Source organism: Capra hircus, chromosome 8 (assembly GCF_001704415.2).
Source record: "Capra hircus breed San Clemente chromosome 8, ASM170441v1, whole genome shotgun sequence".
In the NCBI taxonomy this organism is placed as follows: Eukaryota; Metazoa; Chordata; class Mammalia; order Artiodactyla; family Bovidae; genus Capra; species Capra hircus.
This window is the reverse complement of record NC_030815.1, coordinates 72441387-72465138: the sequence shown is the minus strand read 5'-3', so window position 1 is coordinate 72465138 and position 23752 is coordinate 72441387. Positions and strand designations below refer to the sequence as shown.

Here is a 23752-nt window from a genome sequence, read left to right as displayed (position 1 = left end):
CGAAGAACTGACTCAGTGGAAAAGACCCTAATGCGGGGAAAGACTGAAGGCAGGAGGAGAAGGGGACGACAGAGAATGAGATGGCTGGATGGCATCACCGACTTGATAGACATGAGTTTGAGCAGGCTCCGGGAGTTGGTGATGGACAGGGAGGCCTGGCGTGCTGCAGTCCATGGGATCACAAAGAGTCAGACACAACTGAGCGAGTGAACTGATAAATATATATATATATTTATCATATGTTTATACACACACACACTATATATATATGTTCTTTTCCATTATGGCTTATCACAGGATATTGAGGATAGCTTCCTGTGCTATACAGTAGGTCCTGGTTGTTTATCCACTCTACATATAATAATTTGCATGCATCTGCTAACCCCAAACTCCCACTCCATTCCTCCCTCACTCCCCCTGTGTAGTCCTCCTCCACTACCTTAAATTCTTAGTTATAGAGACAACTTAGGTAAAATCTGCCTTGTTTCTAAGACTAGAGAAAAATTCACCCTAATTTTCTGCCAGTCCCATGAGAAGGGAAAAACCAAGATGTTCATTACCCATCAATAGGACAGCAAAACCCTTTGTCTGCTTCTTCAACTTAGCTTCTGAAAGAGGGCACTTACAAAAACAAGCACTGAATAACAGAAGAGTTTAAGATTGAAACTATAAACCTAAAGCTTATCCTGGTGAATCTTAGGAAGTAAAGGAGCATGGATCTTCTGTCATAAAACATGTCTCTGGTAGGACTGACTATCCCCATAGACCACCATATCAAATCCAAATCATAATACTGACCTAGGTCAATAAAAACTGAATTCACTGAGTGAAAGCCAAGTCTTTGCCATCTAGGAGTTTGTGTAAAAGAAAAATGTTCCTAAAAGAAAACTGGCAGCAGGTTAGGAGGTAAATTTATAGGAAGGCCTGACTAAACACTTGGATGACTATGAGAGAGGATCAAAAAGACACTTGGGAGAAAAAGGAAATGGAGATGGAGGCATGGGAATTGGGGAGCAGCAACACATGAAAAGAAATTCAGAGCTATGATTTGAGGAAAGAGAATTTTTAAAAATCTGGAGTTCAAGAATACAACTTTGGAAGAAAGTTGGTTAGTTCAGTCGCTCAGTCGTGTCTGACTCTCTGCAACCCCATGAATCGCAGCACGCCAGGCCTCCCTGTCCATCACCAACTCCCGAAGTTCACACAAACTCATGTCCATCGAGTCGGCGATGCCATCCAGCCATCTCATCCTCTGTCGTCCCCTTCTCCTCCTGCCCCCAATCCCTTCCAGCATCAGGGTCTTTTCCAATGAGTCAACTCTTCTCATGAGGTGGCCAAAGTATTGGAGTTTCAACTTTAGCATCAGTCCTTCCAATGAACACCCAAGATGGATCTCCTTTAGGATGGACTGGTTGGATCTCAGCATATATTTATGTTAAAAAGGACAGCTAAATGAAGATGGAACCAAGCATACCATCAACTAAAGGAGAGAAAAGGTTGGCCCATGTACCCCTCCACCTAATTTCTTGGAAGGAAAAAAAGAAAATTGTAGCTGTGAGAAATGTTAGGTTTAGTCACTAAGTTGTGTCCGACTTTTGCGACCCTGTGGACTGTAGCCCGCCAGGCTCCTCTGTTTATGGGATTTCCCAAGGAGAATACTGGAATGGGTTATTTCCTTCTCCAGGGGATTTTTCCAACCCAGGGATAGAACTCAGGCCTCCTGCACTGCAGGTGGATTCTTAACTGACTGAGCCACCAGCCAGAGTGAGAAATGTTACAACTGTCCTTAAAGAAATAATGAAATCAGCTACATGCATTGTCACAGGTAACTCACAATTCTTTCTCCTCTTCAAAGGTGCAAAGGGTGTGAACGTTTTACCAAAACAAAAAATAAAATTAAAAAAAGATTAGGAAAATCTATAAGAGTTGGGCTAGATAGGACACAAATAATAAGTACAGTCTCAGATTAGGAAATTTCAACTTCTAGTAGTGTGGTTTCCACAATGTGGTCCTTAGTCCTAGAGCACTACCTGGCACATGCTGGAAATGCCAGTTCTTGGGCCTCACCCCAGACCAAGTGCATGAAAATTCCAGGGAACGTGGCCCAGCAATCTGTGTCTTCATGAGCCTTCCAGGTTGTTCTGATGGTCATTCAAGTTTGAGAACCACTCTCCAACACAACAGTTGAAGGTCATCAAGAGCAAACCATGCCTTTTCTGACCCAGCCCTCCCTCTCCCACCCTGTCCTTTCAAGCCATTCCTAATCTACTTTGACTATTTTGGCATCTGAGAAAAGGACCAGTATCACAAACAGTAGAAGAGACTAGAAAAAGGTCAGGAATAAGAATATTTCATAGGCTGTTGAGACAAAGCCTACCAGTGTTATGACCCCATAGCGCTTTTCCACTTTCTCCTTGAGTTCCCGGAAGCAGGAAGACAACCGGTCATGCAGTGGCTTCAGTTGCTCCGTCAGCTTCTCCCCATGGATGCGGATCCCCTCTGTCAGCAGAGGCATCTGGGGAAAAAGGCATGAGAGGAATGGGATGAGGTTTAAGGAGAGAGATGATTCAGACTTCAAGGCTGGGAGTGGACAGACGGTGAGGGTAGGCAGGTCAACTGATGGATATAGAACAGATCAAATGAAAACGCTGTTTCTTAGCACAGGGCTTGGGAACCAGATGCCCCTGGGTTAAAGACGCAGAGGCATTCACACACCTAGGACATAAGTAACCAGGGGACCAAGCAAGGCAAACCCACATGAGCCTGGGGACCTTTCTAGGTTGGGGCAACTGATAGGTGTCACCTTGGACTGAAATGTATGATTGCATTTCCTCCCACTATTTACAGAGGTAATGAGAGACAGAAACTGAGACCAACAATTCTCAGATGGAAACACTTGCCAGTAAATCAATTGGGGGAGTTTAATCTCCCTGCTAAGAAGACCACTCTCAACACTGTAATCTAATGAAATGCTCTTCCTGTGTCACTTGGCCAAATAAATAAGATAGGTTGTGATTCTAAGAGTTTAAATAAAAAAGGAACCCTAAATGGGGACTTGTAGATGGATGCCCCAGAGCAAGGGGTCTGCAACCTCTGGTCTACTGGCTGAAAACCTGAGGTGGAGCTGAGGTACTGATAAAAGGAATAAAGCACACAAAGAGTGCAATGAGCTTGAGTTATTCCAAAACTATCACTCCCAACCCCGATCCGAGGAGAAACTGTTGTCACAGAACTGGTCCCTGGTGCCAAAAAGGCTGGGGACCGCTGCCCTAGAGAGTAAGTATCATGCAAGGGAGTCACCGAAGGAGCATGGAGTGCTGTCCGCCACACCTTCCCTGGACATACCTGCAATGCTATTAGTCGCTTTAGCAGCTCAATCTTCTCCAGGTCTTCAGGATGCTCCTGCAAGTACTTATCTGTAAAAAATGCCTAAAAGGAGAGCATTGGCAAGTATTGATTAGAATGCACTCCTATCTGTATATGTGACCCTGAAAGGAAGGGGAAGGAAATGGCAAGACGGAAACACATCCTCTGTTCCCTCTGGTGAACCAGGAATGATTAAGTAAGCATAGATTCCATTCCTGGGATAGCCCTTAAACCACCAGAGTGGACAATTCAAAAAGGAATGGGGTATTCTGTAGTCTTTCTAGAATCATGCAATTCCTAGCAAGAGTACATTCTTAACCATAGTTACATATACACATCAAATCAACAGCACCAGCAGAGAATGTCATTCATTAAAATAAGTTCCCCAAAGAACTAAGAAAAGACCAAGTGACAATATCAAAAAGTTGTTCATGAGACTACATGCCTAGATTTATGAAAGAGCGAAAAATTAACAGGCTGAAGATGTGGCTGAGGGTTTTCCTGCCTTGCAGACTGTATCCCAATTCCTGAAGACTTGTAAAAGATTTAACACTTTTACACATCAATCTGAAAGGCTATTTTTAAGGACAACATGAGAAATACTATAGATGTGGAACGGTTTTGAAAATATTAAATGCAGGTTGCATTTATTATGGTATGTCAAGACTATGTCACCCATGACATCATCAATAAACACTGATGTAAAGGCCCTATGATAAGGAAATAAACCCAAACTCAATCTACAAACGTAAGTGTTACATGCAAGATCATGTTAAAGACAGAATTCAGTAGGGGATAAAAATCAAAGTCTATGGTGAACATTTATGCTCCAACAGAGTTCCAAACTGGAGTTATCTATTTCCTCCCTATACCATAACCATCATTTCTAAGAATGCTTTTAGAGACCTTCAAATTTCCCCCTTACTCTTCTCCTCCACTCCTTAGAAAGACCACCCCATTACATGAGATCCAAGAGGTCCGAAAACTATAGGATACGGTTATAAAAGAGGTCAGCCCGTTTTCTGTGGAAAAGAGAGTAAGAGCAAACTTTTTCCTTGACTGGTTGAACTGTGTCCCCACCCCCAAGGCACAGGTTGAAGTCCTAAGCCTGGGACCTCAGAATGTGACCTATATGGTCACAGACTAACTGCAGAGGTAGTTAGTCAAGATGAGGTCATGTTAGAGCAGGAGGAACCCTTAGACACTGGAGTCTAACTGGTTTCCTTACAAGGAGGGGGCATGAGAAGACAGATACCTATACACAGAGAGAACACCACGTGAAGGGACAAGAAGACAGTAACCTACAAGGCAAGGGATGCCAAAGGTTGCCTGCAGGACTTCCCTGGCGGTCTGTGGTTAACAATCTGCCTGGCAGTGCAGGGGACAGGGGTTCACTCCCTGGTCGGTGAAGAGTCCACGTGCTGCGAGGCAGCTAAGCTTATGCATCACAACTACTGAGCCCCTGCTCCAGAGCACAGGAGCTGCAACTGCTGACCTTACTAGCGCTACAACTATGGAAGCCCATGAGCCCTAGAGTCCACTCACCTCAACAAGAGAAGCCGCCACAATGAGAAGCGCATGCACCATGGCTAGAGAGCAGCCTCTGCTCTCCACAACCAGAGAAAAAGCCCTCGAAGCAACAAAGACTCAAGACAGCCAAAAATAAATAACATTGTTTTAATAAAGCAAAGGAAGCCAAGAGCCCACAGAAGCCAGGAGAGACGCAGGGAGCAGACTCGTCTTCACATGCCTCAGAGGCAACTGATGCAGACACCTTGCTTTCAGACTGCGAGGCAATCAATCCCTATTGTTTTAAGGCACTCTGTTGGTGGTATTTTGTTATGGCAGCCCTAGGAAATGGATATGACAGAGAATATAAATGTATGGAATCCAAGAATCACAAAAAGGAAGCGGGACATTTATGGAGCAGCTTGTTATAACAGACTCATACTTAGAAGGATTACTGATCTAATGAAGTATTTAAGTATTTGCTTAAATCTTCAGCCATCTTTCAAAATATATATACTTGGGACTTCCCTGGTGGTCCAGTGGCTAAGACTCTGTGCTTCCAATAGAAGGAGCCCCAACTCCATCACTGGTCAGGGAACTGCAAGCTGCAACTAAAAAGATCCTGCATGCCACATCTAAGACCAGACAAAGGCAAATAAATAAATAATTTAAAAAAAACGTGTAGTTTGGGGCTTCCTTGATGGCTCAGTGGTAAAGAATCCACATGCCAATGCAGGAGGCCTGGGTTCGATCCCATGTCGGGGAAGATCCCACACGCCAGGGAACGACTTAGCCGGTGAGCCACAACTCTCGCACCTGTGCTCTAGAGCCCATGGGCCCCAGCTACCAAAGCGTGCATGTCCTACAGCCTGTCCTCCATGATAAGAGAAGTCACTGCAACAAGAAGCCCGAGAATCACCAACGAGAGAGTAGCCCCCACTTGCCGCAATTGGAGAAAAGCCTGCACGGCGACAAAGACCCAGAACAGCCAAAAACAAATATTTTAAAAATACAGGTAGTTTATATTTTTAAAAGGTAATTTTTTTTAACTTATAATACTCCCTAAAATTCCCAAAGCATCAGCTGAGTCACAGATCACCAGAGGAGAGTGCTCTGAAATTAATTTTTCTAGCAGAGTCCTGCCTCACACCACAAAGGGCTGATAAATTACAGTAAATGGCTCCTGGGTTCCAATGACTAAGGCACTGATTAAAGAGCTGCCCTAAAATAGGTCACCTGTATCAAACTGGTAATGATGGATTTCCCAACTGACTGCAATAGCTCAAGGTGATCCATGAATTTACTCTTTTCTTATACTGAGAAATATACAAAGTCATACATATTAATGAAAAGTATAAACTAATATTTTTGAAAAGTTCTTGAAATAAATGTTTATATATACTTCCATTCCCTTTTCATTTTAATTTGAAGGTGGTCATATTGGAATAAACTTCATGTAAAATTATATAATAGTCACAACAATGAGGGCTTCCCTGGTGGCTCAGATGGTAAAGAATCTGCCTGCAATGCAGGAAACCCAGGTTCAATCCCTGGGTTGGGAAGGTATCCTGGAGAAGGAAATGGCAACCCACTCCAGTATTCTTGTCTGGACAATTCTCATGGACGGAGAAGCCTGATGGGCCACAGTCCATGGAGTCGCCAAGAGTTGGACATGACTGGGCGACGAAGCACAGCACAAGGAGGCACAGAAAAATGCTGCTTGATTCCACTTACAGAAGATGCCTGTAACAGTCAAATTCATGGAGTTAGAAAGTACACTGGTAGAGGCCAGGGACCAGAGGATGGCGGGATGAGGAGTTAGTGTTTAATGGGGGGCAGAGTTGCAGTTTAGAAAAATGAAAAATTCAGGAGGTGGATGATGGTGAGATGTGAATGTACTTAGTGCCTTCAACTGTACAGTTAAATATGGTTAAAATAGTATGGTTTATATTATTTGACTTTCACAATAAAAAAATAAAATTATATAATAGTCACCAATATTGGCATATATAAATCAGAGTTTAGGATGTTCTGAAAAAAAATGAATACTTGGAAAGACACATTAAAATTTGTGCCACATAGCTAATAGGAAAAAACATACACTGAAATCATTACAGTATTTTTTAAAAAGTATTGCCTTCTGGGTCCTAATATTGAATTCCATTGAAACATTGGAAATTATTACTGAACCCTCACATGGGCAAACTAGAATTGCTCTCTGGTATTGTGAAAAGAAGAGAGGCGAAAACAAAAGGTGAAAAGGAAAGATATTAGCATCTGAATGCAGAGTTCCAGAGAATAGCAAGAAGAGATAAGAAAGCCTTCTTCAGCGATCAATGCAAAGAAATAGAGGAAAACAACAGAATGGGAAAGACTAGAGATCTCTTCAAGAAAATTAGAGATACCAAGGGAACATTTCATGCAAAGATGGGCTTGATAAAGGACAGAAATGGTATAGACCTAACAGAAGCAGAAGATATTAAGAAGAGGTGGCAAGAAGACACAGAAGAACTGTGCAAAAAAGATCTTCATGACCCAGATAATCACGATGGTGTGATCACTCAACTAGAGCTAGACATCCTGGAATGTGAAGTCAAGGGGGCCTTAGAAAGCATCACTATGAACAAAGCTAGTGGAGGTGATGGAATTCCAGTTGAGCTGTTTCAAATCCTAAAAGATGATGCTGTGAAAGTGCTGCACTCAATATGCCAGCAAATTAGGAACTCAGCAGTGGCCACAGGACTGGAAAAGGTCAGTTTTCATTCCAGTCCCTCAGAAAGGCAATGCCAAAGAATACTCAAACTACCGCACAATTGCACTCATCTCACATGCTAGTAAAGGAATGCTCAAAATTCTCCAAGCCAGGCTTCAGCAATACGTGAACCATGAACTTCCTCATGTTCAAGCTGGTTTTAGAAAAGGCAGAGGAATCAGAGATCAAATTGCCAACATCGTTGGATTATGGAAAAAGTAAGAGAGTTCCAGAAAAACATCTATTTCTGCTTTATTGACTATGCCAAAGCCTTTGATTACGTGGATCACAATAAACTGTGGAAAATTCTGAAAGAGATTGGAATACCAGACCACCTGACCTGCCTCTTGAGAAATCTGTATGCAGGCCAGGAGGCAACAGTTAGAACTGGACATGGGACAACAGACTGGTTCCAAATAGGAGAAGGAGTACGTCAAGGCTGTATATTGTCACCCTGCTTATTTAAGTGCTATGCAGAGTACATCAAGAGAAACGCTGGGCTGGAAGAAGCACAAGCTGGAATCAGGATTGCCAGGAGAAATATCAATCACCTCAGATATGCAGATGACACCACCCTTATGGCAGAAAGTGAAGAGGAACTAAAAAGCCTCTTGATGAAAGTGAAAGAGGAGAGTGAAAAAGTGGCTTCAAGCTCAACATTCAGAAAACGAAGATCATGGCATCCAGTCCCATCACTTCATGGGAAATAGATGGGGAAACAGTGGAAACAGTGTCAGACTTTATTTTTGGGGGCTCCAAAATCACTGCAGATGGTGACTGCAGCCATGAAATTAAAAGACGCTTACTCCTTGGAAGAAAACTTATGACCAACCTAGATAGTATATTCAAAAGCAGAGACATTACTTTGCCAACTAAGGTCCGTCTAGTCAAGGCTATGGTCTTTCCAGTAGTCATGTATGGATGTGAGAGTTGGACTGTGAAGAAGGCTGAGTGCCGATGAATTGATGCTTTTGAACTGTGGTGTTGGAGAAGACTCTCGAGAGTCCCTTGGACTGCAAGGAGATCCAACCAGTCCATTCTGAAGGAGATCAGCCCTGGGATTTCTTTGGAAGGAATGATGCTAAAGCTGAAACTCCAGTACTTTGGCCACCTCATGCGAAGAGTTGACTCATTGGAAAAGAATCTGATGCTGGGAGGGATTGGGGGCAGGAGGAGAAGGGGACGACAGTGGATGAGATGGCTGGATGCCATCACCGACTCAATGGACGTGAGTCTGAGTGAACTCCGGGAGTTGGTGATGGACAGGGAGGCCTGGCATGCTGCGATTCATGGGGTTGCAAAGAGTCGGACAGACTGAGCGACTGAACTGAACTGATTGTGTCCTTACTAGCTGCTGAGAATAATAAGACTAAAAAAGGCTGAGAGAAGAGAAAGGAAGGGAAGACAGAAGAAAAAAGATCTTTGCAACAACAGACCCAGAGCAGTGGGAAACCCAACTTATCTAGAACATTCAAATCACACGTTTCATCCCAAACAGGCAGAGAGAGACAGGAAGAAAGCTGACACTGATCAAGCCTCTACCACATGGCAGGTGTTGTACAATGTTTCTTATAGACGGGACGTCTGCATTCTCCCACATTGCTCCTGTCAGTTATGTACTTTCCTTACATTTTCCAAATATGAAACTGGGCTCAAGAGAAGCTAAGTATCTTGCCCAAGAACACACAGCGGCCAATGGGAAGCCAGAACTGGGTCACAGCAGTGACTGATTCCGAAGCCCCTCATCTTCCCAGGGCACTGGGTACAAATGCAAATACAGGAACCTACAAGCTGCAAACGTTCAAAGATGTGAACGTGCATTCGCGTGTCCAATCTCCTGAGCTAGTTCCTGTGTCTGGTGTACACTGTCATGTGCGCGCATCCTCTGCAAGTGGTTGTGCTTCTGTGCACTTTAGTGTACAGAGTACAGCAGTACAGGACCTATATTTGAAGCCCAGGATGTCTGGAAGCAAGTGGAAAACAGCTGTAATGTAGCTAGTACTACTATACTTTCCAGGTACTGTATTGTTAAGATTAAAAATGTTTTATTTTTTCTATTTACATGTGTTATTTCTGTGAAAAGTATTATAAACCTATTATAGTACCATATAGCTGATTGTGTTAGTTGGATACCTCGGCTACCTTTGCTGGATTTAACAAACAAACTGGATTCACACACACGCTCTTGGAATGGAACTTGTTCGTATGTAGGGGACTTACTGTTAAGAGAATCAGCCCATTTAACCTCTGCCTGCCCTTCCCGTCTGTCTCCTTTTCTTCCCCCTCACTTTCTGTGCTACTCAACAGGGGTGTTACTTGTTATATTTATATTCAAGAAGTGTTAGTCCCTCAGTCGTATCCAGTTCTTTGCAACCTCATGGACTGTAGCCCACAAGGCTTCTCTATCCATGGACTCCTCCAGGCGAGAATACTGGAATGGGTTGCCATTCCCTTCTCCAGGGGATTTTCCCAACTCAGCAACTGAATGCATACCTCCTTCATTGCAGGCAGAGTCTTTACTGTCTAAGCCACCAGGGGAAAAGTTTTCAGGAAGACTCCGAAATTATTTAACCACTGAAACCACACCTAACAATTAAAAACCCTCTATTAATTATATATTCTGAATGCATTCAGTTCAGTTCCTCAGTCATGTCTGACTCTTTGCGACCCCATGAATCACAGCACACCAGACCTCCCTGTCCATCACCAACTCTCGACGTTTACTCAAACTCATGTCCATCGAGTCGGTGATACCATCCAGCCATCTCATCCTCTGTTGTCCCCTTCTCCTCCTGCCCTCAACCCCTCCCAGCATCAGGGTCCTTTCCAGTGAGTCAACTCTTTGCATGAGGTGGCCAAAGTACTGGAGTTTCAGCTTTAGCATCAGTTCTTCTAAAGAACACCCAGGACTGATTTCCTTTAGGATGAACTGGTTGGATCTCCTTGCAGTCCAAGGGACTCTCAAGAGTCTTCTCCAACACCACAGTTCAAAAGCATCAATTCTTTGGCACTCAGCTTTCTTTAAGTCCAACTCTCACATTCATACATGACTACTGGAAAAACCATAGCCTTCACTAGACAGACCTTTGTTGGCAAAGTAATGTCTCTGCTTTTGAATATACTATCTAGGTTGGTCATAACTTTCTTCCAAGGAGTAAGCGTCTTTTAATTTCATGGCTGCAATCACCATCTGCAGTGATTTTGGAGCCCCCCCCAAAAATAAAGTCTGATCCTGTTTCCACTGTTTCCCCATCTATTTCCCATGAAATGATGGGATCAGATGCCATGATCTTAGTTTTCTGAATGTTGAGCTTTAAGCCAACTTTTTCACTCTCCTCTTTCACTTTCATCAAGAGGCTTTTTAGCTCCTCTTCACTTTCTGCCATAAGGGTGGTGTCATCTGCATATCTGAGGTGATTGATATTTCTCCCGGCAATCTTGATTCCAGCTTGTGCTTCTTCCAGCCCAGCGTTTCTCGTGATGTACTCTGCATATAAGTTAAATAAGCAGGGTGACAATAGGCAGCCTTGACGTACTCCTTTTCCCATCTGGAACCAGTCTGTTGCTCCATGTCAAGTTTTAACTGTTACTTCTTGACCTGAATGACTGAATGCATTGCTGCTAAGTCGCTTCAGTCATGTCCGACTCTGCGACCCCACAGACGGCAGCCCATCAGACTCCCCCGTCCCTGGGATTCTCCAGCGAAGAACACTGGAGTGGGTTGCCATTTCCTTCTCCAATGCATGAAAGTGAAAAGTGAAAGGGAAGTTGCTCAGTTGTGTCCGACTCTTAGCGACCCCATGGACTGCAGCCTACCAGGCTCCTCCATCCATGGTATTTTCCAGGCAATAGTACTGGAGTGGGGTGCCATTGCCTTCACCCAAACCCTATACAGTGGATTCCCACACAGTGAGCATTCCATTCATGCATTTCTAGAGTAACAGATAAGACTCTTATTTGAACTCTTTTAACTGTAGAGCCAGGGCCAGCATTTGTCCATGCAACTGATTGCACAACATGTCAGGGGAGGGATTCCCAGAATCTAGTTTCAAATAGAGTGTGGCTCTGTGTTTCACATAGATGCTGCTTCCTTTCTGGGGCATCTTCAGGTCTAGAGTCCACTAGAAAGCTTTCTACCTTCCAGAGGAGAGAGGGAGTGTGGGGTGGAATTCATAGGTAGTGAATCAAGCAGAAGTCCACCAGGCTGAAAGCTTTGTACCTTCCAGAAGAGACAGGGAGTGGGGGGTAGAATTCATAGGTAGTGAATCAAGCAGAAGTCCACCAGGCTGATCTTTTGGTGACTCTACCAGACACTGGCCTGACCCTGGCTGGGCGGCTAATGGTCTCTAGGAGGTGTGAGCTCAGGGAGAAGCTTTCCATTTATTTCATTTGCCCATTCCTAAAGTGGAGAGCATGAATAGCTCTCAGAGAAATTGTAAGAAACTAATTTGCCAGCTGCACAATGCCACTGGAGAAGGAGAGAGAGACACACGCAACCTGGTGGCCCTGTGGGGTTCCCAGGATGCAGCCCACCTACCTTCTCATAGTTAGAGAAGCCCCCCATGACAGCCGGGTCCACGATGCCATTGAGCAGCATGGAGAGGGGATGCACAGAGAGGGACCGGTCCCAGGCATGCTGCTGGACACAGTTGCTGATCTTCTCATTGGTGAGCTCCATGGTTTCGATGGCATTCTCCAGAGGGCTGATTTCCTCCTGTGGGCAGAGCGCATGGGAGAAGAGAGACACTGAGCTCCATGGTCACTCTGGACAAAGCCTAAGCCTTCCACTCAACAGGAACACAATTCCCACCAAGCTACAGAGGAGTGATGCTTTGCTTGTCAAGATCATGTTTATTAATAAGGAGAGAATTCTTACTTGAAATGGTGTTGGTAAGCTGCAAGATAAGCTACTTTGTTTCTCAATACAGTTTAGCACTTTTACATGATTTCATAAATGACAGCTATTTTAATTTATAGATTATAAATCCATTGAACACTCAGAATGTATGGAATCAGAGAGTAAGGTGAAAACAAATGGCTAAACGGTAAAAACTAGGAGTAAGTAGAATTTTAATTTGTGATTTACTTAGAAGACACTCATTTTCTTTGCTATTTAGAATCTTCTCAAAAAGTACAAGGATGATTTATAAATTGGAGTTATGGTAATGATTATTTCTTGGGGCAAAGTATGTATGGAAATTTTGAGAAGACAAAATTGGAGCTGTAAGAATGCTTGTTTCTTGGGCAAATCTTTCTTAAGAGACTTTTGAGATGATCAACAACAAGAGGGGAACAATGAATGTAACCCAAGACATTTGGGCACAAGCGAAAATACTCACTGCTAAGAGGTTTCATGCTCCTTCCATGAGAAAAGGTAAGAGATTCTGTAAGTTGCACATTCAGACTTACATTAACTCACCTTAGTATGGGTTCTGTTGTTCATAGAAGTTGGAAATAGTAAGATGTATTAGAACATTCAAGATGGATTTTACGTGAGAATCAAATAAGATATAATATGGATTCAGAGAGAACTCCTTCTGTGGAAATGTCTTCCAAACCAGATTCAAGAAAAAGTGCCTCCTTCTTCACTTTTACCCATGATCAACCAGCATGACCTCATACTCCAAACCTGATCCCAAGCCTCTGTCCAAAATCATATTTACATTTCAAAAATAATAATTTATCACTAGTGGGATGGAACACCTCAAACTTCAGATTTGTTCAAGACATATTTCTTGATTGCTTATTTTCTGCAAGCACTGGGCTGAGAACCATTGTTACAAAAGTGATTAAGGTATAATTCAGCTGGAAGAAGGTTATGGACAGAGCAGCCTGGTGGGCTACAGTCCATAGCGTCGCAGAGAGTCAGACACGATGGAGCAACTGAGCACAAGGCTGGAAGGAGCTTGTGACTTTTATGGGGTCAAGGTCAGAATGCAGAGGTCTCAAGACAAGTGAGCATGGTAGGTAACTCTTTAAAATAAGCCCAGGTTGTGACAGGGGCATAGAAAAAGGGCATCTAACTCAGGTTGGGAGTTTTAGAGATGGCTTCTTGGAAAAGCTAGTATCTAAACTCAGTCTCAATGGGAGTTAGGTTAAGAAGTGGAGAGAGAGCATTCTGGATAGAATGACCCAATGTCAAAGAGGGTTGAAACAGCACAGAATAAGCAATTTAGTTCCAGGCATAGAAGACCAAGTGAAAGAGGCTTTTAGTCCCCAAGACCCTGTCTACATGTGCTAGGAGCATGGGCTTTCTGGTCTAGGTACTGGGGAGCCATAGCAAGGTTTTGAACATGAGAATGATACAGCCGGATTTTCACTATGGACTTCATACTCTGAGGCAGAGAGGAAAAGACCTAAGAAGCCCACCAGGCAGGGTGGGGCCAATTAGGAGCCTTTTTCAACATCATCAGCCAGAGATGAATGAGGGTAGAAACAGCACACCATAGTAGGAGGGCTGGGGGAAGAAAAAACCAAAACATTAGAAAGGTAAAATGACCAGCTTTGGGGAGTGCTGAAGATGGATGTGAGAGTTGGACTACAAAGAAAGCTGAGTGCTGAAGAATTGATGCTTTTGAACTGTGGTGTTGGAGAAGACTCTTGAGAGTCCCTTGGACTGTAAGGAGATCCAACCAGTTCATCCTAAAGGAAATCAGTCCTGGGTGTTCCCTGGAAGGACTGATGTTGAGGCTGAAACTCCAATACTTTGGTCACCTGATGTGAAGAGCTGACTCGTTGGAAAAGACCCTGATGCTGGGAAAGACTGAGGGCAGGAGAAGGGGACAACAGAGGATGAGATGGTTGGATGGCATCACTGACTCAATGGACATGAGTTTGGGTAAACTCCAGGAGTTGGTGATGGACAGGGAGGCCTGGTGTGCTGCGGTTCATGGGGTCGCAAAGAGTCAGACACGACTGAGTGACTGAACTGAAGATGGAAAAGTCGAGGATGAATGATGATGTGATGAGTTGAAAAATAAAAGGAGAGGAGTATTCTTGGAGGGAAGAATGTAACTGATAGGAAACTCTAAGGAGGAATTTCAAAAATGTTTCTGGGTGCTGGCAGGATCCTTGAGGAGACAAGACCCATTTGGTCTTATAAAAGAGCCATTCACTGGCAGTAACCTTTAGGATTGGTGTTGTAACATCAGTTTTACAAAGGAGTTCTATTCGACAAGCATTTCTTTTATTTCTCTTTTGGAAACTGAAGTTGGCTGGAGGAGCTAGTGAGAACAGGGGGGGAATTTAACAAAGGCTCTTATTTTACTTGGAGACAGAAATATTCCGAGTTCCACTTTCAGATGACTTACTATTGAGATCTGTTTGACTTCAAACCACTTGAGGATCCCAGGGAAGGTATAGGCAGTTGTATATGTGGTCCTTTCAATCCACATGGTCTGGTGGAAGGAAGGAAAGTAGGAAATGTTGGTCAGTTCCCGGGAAAAACAGCAAAATTCTCAGGTTGAGATTCTATTGATTTAAAAAATTTTTATTTTGAATATTTTTTCATATTAACAAATTTTATTTAATATTTTATATTATTCTACTTTGTATTTACTTTATATTTTATTTATTTAAATAATTTATTTTATATTGAAACTAACATAATATTGTTTTAATTTCAGGTGTATAGCAAAGTGACTCAGCTATACATATAAATGTATCTCTTCTTTTTCAAACTCTTTCCCCATTTAGGTTATTACAGAACTGGGAACAGAGCTCCCTGTGGTATACAGTAGGTTCTTGTCGACTCTCTAGAAATTCTATTTTAAATGCCTCCTTAGTGAATTAGCCCAAATTTTCTACTAAACTTTAAAGATTCTATATGTTTAAAGAAGAAAGGAATTCTCTGTTAAGTCCCCCTCACTCTTTTTTGATGGGAAATTTGGGGTCCAGAGAGGTGTGACATGCCCAAACCAAGTTCATGGTGGCAGCAGGCTCAGGAGTGGAGCCCCATTCCTGGATCCCTAGTCCAGCGCTTTCCACTGAGAGGACAGCCTGCTGACGAGGTAGTAAGTACATGGACCCTCTACACCAGGGCTGCCATCATTTCTGCTGTAGGGGCTGGTTGGGTGGATAGCCTCCATTTTGGATGACAATTTCATCTTGTTTTAGAGGTCCAAGCGGTGAACTCACAGCAAACTCATTGTCAGGATCCTTTTCTCCTTTCCGGAATGGCCGAGAATACCTGAACTGCTGTACTTCATTGGCTCTGTAGTAGCTGGGGAAAGACACAGTCACAATGCTGCAGCTTCTTTCTTACAATAAGCACTCCTCCATCAAAACCTGGGACACATTTCACATGGACTGAGTCTTATCCGTTAAATTATCTCAACACCGATATAGTCTCCATGATGAAGGCTGGAGGTGGTACAGAACTTGATTTTATTGCACATCTTAATTACTGATGCATCTATCGCAATTTTAAAAGGCATATGGGCTTCCCTGGTGGCTCAGTGATAAAGAATCCACCTACGAATGCAGGAGACACAGGCTCCATCCCTGATCTGGGAAGATCCCACATGCTGTGTGGAACAACCAAACACATGTGAAACAAGTACTGAGCCAGCACTCCACCAACCAGGAATGGCACCTACTGAAAGCTGTGGGCCCTGGAGCCCATGTTTTGTAACAGAAGAAGCCACCACAATGAGAAGCCCAAACACTGCACCTAGAGAGTAGCCCTCACTCACGAGAACTAGAGAAAAGCCCTCAGAGCAAAGAAGACCCAGAACAGCCAAAAATAAAATAATAAAACTTTTTAAAAGACTTAAAGTAATAAAAAAAAAAACCTGTTAAACAAATAAAAAGCAAAAGAACTTATGGCAGTGTTTGTGATCTCATTTGTATAATTCTCTAAGTTTCATCAAGCCAACTAGCATTTTAGCTTCTTAACAAAAGGGATGAGGCCTTCAGTCATGGGGGAACTCACCAAGCAAGGTGAGGTCAGCCATTACTGACTAGTGAATCCCTCTGGGTGGAAAAATGAACTAGGGGATCTGAGCTCAAGAGCGAACTTCCTAATTTCCTACCCTCTGCTTGAAAAAATAAAAATAAAACCCCCCAATTCTACGAGTTACCAAGCTCTTACCTTATACTAAACACGGAACAGACATTTGCTGTGGTCTGAACATTTGGGTCCCCTGCTCATCCCTATGTTTTAATCTTAATGTCCAATGGGACGGTGTTAGGACATGGGCCTTTGGGTGGTGATTAGCTCATGATGGTGGAGCCCTTGTGAACGGGGTTAGTGCCCATATTAAAAAAGAAGAAACACAGAGCTCCCTTACCCCTCACTCCAGCACAGGAAGACACACTGAGAAAATGAACCATATATGAAGCAGGAAGTAGGCCCTTACCAGACACCAAAACTGTGAGAAATAAATTCCTATGGTTTATAAGCCTCCTCAGTCTATGGCTTCTGTTACGGTAGAGCAAACGGATGAAGACAAAAGAAGGTCTTTCAAACGGTAATGAATTTAAGGATTTGGTTTTGATAGACTTCTACATAAAGTGTGTGTGTGAGACACATGGTTTAAAATACCAAACCAAAAAACCCCACTTACTTTAAGATCTGCTCCGGAACTGGTTTATCCTTGTAGTTGGCTGGAAGGTTCATCACTGGCTTGACAGTGAAGCACTGCAAGTCTGAGGAGCTCGTTAAGGAAGAAAGAGCCAGGAAGCTGTCACTGCAAAAAGAACTGCCTTTTCCTCTTGCTTTACCAATGGAAACAGTACCCACACCAACCACTCCTTTGAAGCAAAGGCCAGGACCACACTAAAAATGAGGTTCCATGAGGTATTACTGAAATGCCTTAGTTAAGTCATAATCCTAGAACGCTTTTTTATCAGGCACATGTGAAACAACCTTGCCAGAGGAAAACAGACATTAATGCAATTTCAGCAAAATAGGTGATTAGAAATTATTTTAACTTTCTTTTGGACAAGCATCCGTCTGAAATATTCAGACTCCAGAGCCCAGGCAATAGGAATTTCTTGTATCTTTGGATACCTTACACTTGAACCTTAGACTTGAACTTTTCTGCTCTACCAACAAAGCTTCCAAACCTATAGTTTTGAAACTGGCACTGGGTCTGGACCTAATATTGTTGTTGTTGTTAAGTTGCTCAGTCGTGTCCAACTCTTTTCAACCCCATGGACTGCAATCTTCCAGGCTCCTCTGTCCACGGAACTCTCCAGACAAGAATATTGGAGTGGGTTGCCATTTTCTCCTCTAGGGGATCTTCCCAGCACAGTACTGAACCCATGTTTCTTGCATTGGTAGGCGGGTTCTTTATCACTGAGCCACCAGGGAAGCCCCAGACCTAACACTGACTCCCCATATTTCTCAACATGAAGGCTGCCTTCCATTGACACCAAAAATCACCTGGAGATTTACTCAAAATGCAGAATTAGAATTCACAGCTGGTAAATCAGAATCTCTCCATAGTGATTCTTAAATATAACACAATTTGAGAACCACTGGGCTATGTTTTACAATGTTATAGCTTACACAGCATTTTCACATAAATGATCTTTTTATCTTGATCTTCACAGAAATGCTATTAAATATTTGCGAAAAAATAGAGTTCAGTTCAGTTGCTCAGTCATGTCCAACTCTTCGTGACCTCATGGACCTCAGCAGGCCAGGCTTCCCTGTCCATCACCAACTCCCAGAGCTTGCTCAAACTCATGTCCATCAAGTTGGTGATGCCATCCAACCATCTCATACTCTATCATTCCCTTCTCCTCCTAACCTCAATCTTTCCTAGCATCAAGGTCTTTTCCAAGGAATCAGTTCTTCACATCAGGTGGCCAAAGTACTGGGAGTTTCAGCTTCAGCATCAGTCCTTCCAATGAATATTCAGCACTAATTTCCTTTAGGATGGACTAGTTAGATCTCCTCGCAGTCCAAGGGACTCTCAAGAGTTTTCTCCAACACCACAGTTCAAAAGCATCAATTCTTTGGCACTCAGCTTTCTTTATAGTCCAACTCTCACATTCATCTATGACTACTGGAAAAACCATAGCTCTGTCTAGACGGACCCTTGTTGGCTAAGAAATGTCTCTACTTTTTAATATGCTGTCTTGGCTGGTCATAGCTTTTCTTCCAAGGAGCAAGTATCTTTTAATTTCATGGCTGCAGTCACCATCTGCAGTGATTTTGGAGCCCCCCAAAATAAAAGTCTGTCACTGTTTCCATTGTTTCCCCATCTATTTGCCATGAAGTGATTGGACCAGATGCCATGCTTAGTTTTCTGAATGCTAAGCTTCAAGCCAGTTTTTTCACTCTCCTCTTTCACTTTCATCAAGAGGCTCTTTAGTTCCTCTTTGCTTTCTGCCAAAGTATGGTGCCATCTGCACATCTGAGGTTATTGATATTTCTCCCAGCAAACTTGAATCCAGCCTGTACTTCATCCAGCCCAGCATTTCTCATGATGTTCTCTGCACATAAGTTAAATAAGCAGGGTGACAATATACAGCCTTGACGTACTCCATTCCCAATTTGGAACCAGTCTGTTGTTCCACGTCTGGTTCTAACTGTTGCTTCTTGACCTGCATACAGATTTCTCAGGAGGCAGGTTAGATGGTCTGGTATTCCCATCTCTTAAAATTCTTAAAGAAACTTCTTTAAAAAGCCAGAGTTACCCCTTCAGTAAACCAAGTCCTGGAGAAGTTAAGCAACTGGTTACAATCAGATGGCTATGCAGATATGACTTTGGGATGAGCTCCAGGACTCGTGTTTCTACATCAAATCCATAAAGACCTCTTTTCATTGCTACACCAAGGAGGCATCTCAATTATTTTCCTGAACCCTCAAACTGAAACCTTTCTTTCCCAAGCATCTACTAAGTGTTAATAGGCCACTACACTCTCCTTTGAAAGACATGTCTGTCAACTGCTCTATCGTTATTAGTGTCTATCTTTCTATAGTAACTGACCACTCTATACCTATAATTAATATGTACTGAAATTTTATTATGTGCCAGGGACTCTTGATAAGAAAACTGAGGCACAGAGAAACAGAGCTGTCCAAAGTTACACAGGAAGGGACAGAGCTCAGACTCGAACCCAAGCAGGTTGCTTCAGAGCGCTTTTTCTTATTTATCTACCATTCCACACCTGCTCTGGCTTACTGACCTCTTTTAGAATACAGTAAGTTCTCTAAATATGAACCTTCAAGTTGTGAACTTTCAAAGAGGTGAGTATGCATGCCATGCCGTCAATATCAGGCCTGAGTGAAATCGCAGCTTGCCCTCCTCTCCTACTGCTGATGCTCTCCCATCTCTGCCATCTCCCTCCTCCAATCAGTAGCTCTTCTTGCCTATTTACTCGACGCCGGTCCCTGCATGGCAGCTGTAGTACCGGACTACTGTACTTTTCAAGCTACTGCACTAAGATTAATACTGTTTAACTTTTTGTGTTTGTCTTTTATGTATTATTTGTATGAAAAGTATTATAAACATATAACAATACAGTACTGTATGGCCGATTATGTTACCTGGGTACTTAGGCTAACGTTTTGGACTTATGAACAAATGAGACTTGCAAATGTACTCTTGGAATGGAACTTGTTTGTATGTGGGAGACTTCCTTTACTGTTCGATTCCATAACATCTCTAATTTTTAAAATGCATGTAACTGTTTTTTCAGTAAGATATTATACATTACCAAAAGAGAGCTATGTGTCTTTATACAAGATCCAGAATTCAGAACAGGAAGTCGACATTCTCCCTGGGCTCTGCCTGTGACTATAACACATGTCCTTCCATACTCAAGATTTGCTTCTCATCTCTCTCTCTCAGTTACTTCATAGCCCTGAGCTAAGGACATTAGGTTCCCAAAGCTTTTATGCAGAACGGGACACTGAGTCAGGATGGTTAAATGAGTCTGAGGACAGGACCTACCCGCATGCAGGCACAGGACTGAACCCTCACCTTCTCTGGCTGGGCTGGGGCTGTAACAGGTTCCAGAGCTCTGGGCTGGGACTTCCCTGGTGGTTCAGTGGATAAGACTCCACACTCCCAATGCAGAGGGACTGGGTTTGATCCCTGCTTGGGGAACTAGATCCCACATGCTACAACTAAGAGTTTGCATGCCACCAACTAAAGATCTCATGTACTGCAGCCAAGACCTGACAGAGCCAAAGAAATTAGTAAATAATAAATGTTAAAAAAAAAAAAAAAGAAGAGCCCCTAAGCTGTGGTCCGAGACAAGGATACACTGCTTGGGAGAAGACTTAATATCATCCCCTGGGGGGGTGGTGCTGCTCATCTTCTCGGCATTGGGAAACTGGGTCAGCAGCCGCAGGCTGAAGTCTTCTCGCCTTTCATATTCCTTCCCCCGGTAGATGAAGATCTTGTTCTGCAGGTCAGGACAAGCAGGGAGAAGCATTAAATATGAACAGTGAAGGGCAATTGGGGATTCAAGTCTCAAGGAAGTCATCGTCCTCTCCAGGCTAAGTGCAGCCCCTCCCTCACCACCATGTTCCCACTGAACACCTACTACGTGCTCACAGCAACCATCATATCTGAAAGAGCTCACAGTTTATTTGGGGAGTTAAGTCAAAATGCTTCTCAAGAGGGTGCCCTAGGATGATAACTTGTGTGCAAGGTCTACACTGATCCACAAGGAGCTAAGGAGTGTGCACCCTATCAGAAATTCACGATGTCACTGGGCATGCTGCTTAGGTTAGCTGGTATTTCTCATGGCAAGAAAGTGAAAGAATGAAGGGCATTCATATACACGGAGATGCAAGCTCCTTTCTCATTCCTTAACTTACTGGATCTTACTTTCTCATCATGACCCAGTAAGTTAGGGAATCAGGACATGAGCGATCCTGCCTCAGAGAACTTGAAAGTGCAAACAAGATCAATCAACAGGTTAGGTGGGAAAAGAGAACAGGATTAATCGACAGCCAGTCCCAAGCCAATCCTGGAGATGGCTGTGGATGACAACATCAAGGTCTCACAGACAAAAACTGCTCTCAACACTAGTCTTTCCACTCCAAACTGCAGCTTTTTTTCCCTTTAATAAAATTAACAAAATTGGATTTTTTGGAAAAGAGATTTGTGAGGTCCCAGACGCAGAAGAAATTTGCCTCACGGCTCTTGCAAGTTCAGCTGTCACTGTTTTGATGGTTCCTGCTCCTCTCATTGTCACAAAGATGAACACTTAGCTTAGTATTTAAAGCATACATGTATTGTGGTGTACTGCGTGTTCAGTCTCTCTGTCGTGTCTGACTCTTTGCAACCCTGTGGACTGTAACCCATCAGGCTCTGCTGTCTATGGAATATTCCAGGCAATAACACTGGAGTAGGTTGCCATTTCCTCCTTCAGGGGATATTCCCGACCCAGGGACTGAACCCATACCTCCTGCGCATTCTGCAATGCAGTTAGATTCTTTACCACTGAGCCACTGGGTAAGCCCCACACGTGATCCATTTTTAACCAAAATCTGGGCCCCTACTGTCCTATAAAATGTTTCTTAAAAATCACTAGTCCAGATGAATGGACAAAGATGTGGTACATATATACAATGGGGCATTACTCAGCCATAAAAAGGAACAAAATTGGGTCATCTATAGAGAAGTGGATGGACCTAGAGACTGTCATACAGAGTATGTATAAGTAAGTCAGAAACAGAGAAACAAATACCATATATTAATACATAGATGTGGAACATATGGTACAGATGAACCTATTTGCTGAGCAGAAATACAGACACTGACATAGAGAACAAATATATGGACACCCAAGGGGGAAGGGGAAGTAGGATGGGCTGGAAGATTGCGACTGACATATACATGTCTGGACTGACATACTGACATATAAGATAGATAACTAATAATGACCTACTGTATAGCACAGGGAACCCTACTCAATACTCTGCAATGATATATATGGGAACAGAAACTAAACAAGAGGGGATATATTTATACGTATAGCTGATTCACTTTGCTGTACAGCAGAAACTAATACAACATTGAAAAGCAACTCTATTTCAATAAAAAAAATAAATCAGGAGAAAAAGTTTTAAAAATCACTTGTATAGCCATACACTAAGCATGTATTGAGCAAATGAGATCTGCTAAATGCTAGGGGTAAAATGCTGACCCTGCTCTGGTGGAAAGACACAGAGAACAAGTAAACGAGTAAGTTAATGAAATAATTTTGGTAATTTAAGTATCCTGAAGGCAATAAACCTCTAGGCCCAACACAGAGGGCCATGAAAACTGCCCAGTCTTTTGGAATTGATGATTAAATGTTTCCAAGCTGGGAGAGATTTACGTGACTGATGTTGCAATATGAGATTTCATCATTCAGGCAGAACTGTGGTGAGCTAGGGATTGGAATATAAGAAAACACTAAGGGTATGACAACTGTGGAGAAAACCAGAGAAGCAGAAGCTCAGCACAAAGGTGCTCAGCCTGAAGGAGAGGGTTTAAGGCATACTCGGGACTCGACTGGGTAGAGATGGAGAGATAGGGTTAGATGAGAAAAGGAGAGGGGAGGACAACCAGGCAAAAAGTACTGAGAGCAGGTAGGAGAACTGTTCTTGAGACTTCCTGGTGGTTCAGTGCCTAAGAATCCGCCTGCTTAGGCAGGGGACATGGGTTCAAGACCTGGTCCGGGAAGATCCCAAGTGCCGCGGAGCAACTAGGCCTGTGCATCACAACTACTGAGCTGGTGCTCCATAATAAGCAAAGTCGCCACAAAGAAGCCCACGCACCGCAATGAAGAGTAGTCCCTACCCACTGCAACTAGAGAAAGCTTGAGAGCAGCAACAGAGATCCAGCACAGCTAAAAATAAACTATTTTTTAAAAAAGAAGGGTGTTTGGATGTGTTAGAATATGAAAGGCTTTGAAAGACAGGTCAATGGTCCAAAGGTTGGGAATTCGCTGGAGGTTCTGGAAGGAAGGCGCAATGTGATGAAGGAAGAAGTGCTGTCAGCCTAACGTGTCCAGCTGTAGGGAACTGCAGCAGGAGTCCACGTGAGAAAGAGAAGCTGAGGCATCTGGTGTTGGAGCCTGTGGTATTTGGTAAAAAGCAAAGAGACGGGGGAATGCATGAGAATTCTCAGATGACAGCCTCAGGGAAGGAAGAACAGTGGCGCCAGTGAT

General features: G+C 43.2%; 1 protein-coding gene across 1 annotated transcript in view; it reads right to left on the bottom strand.

The window, feature by feature from the left end:
- Window positions 1-23752, bottom strand: part of DOCK5 (dedicator of cytokinesis 5) — a 274029-nt gene that overhangs the window by 10451 nt on the left and 239826 nt on the right. Inside the window, exons 41-47 of the mRNA XM_018052344.1 lie at window positions 20851-20992; window positions 17194-17275; window positions 15764-15848; window positions 14938-15024; window positions 12165-12341; window positions 3346-3429; window positions 2378-2515 (exon numbers count right to left, since the gene is read on the bottom strand). Coding sequence (XP_017907833.1) covers window positions 2378-2515; window positions 3346-3429; window positions 12165-12341; window positions 14938-15024; window positions 15764-15848; window positions 17194-17275; window positions 20851-20992 — 795 coding nt within the window. The remainder of the gene's footprint in view (window positions 1-2377; window positions 2516-3345; window positions 3430-12164; window positions 12342-14937; window positions 15025-15763; window positions 15849-17193; window positions 17276-20850; window positions 20993-23752) is intronic.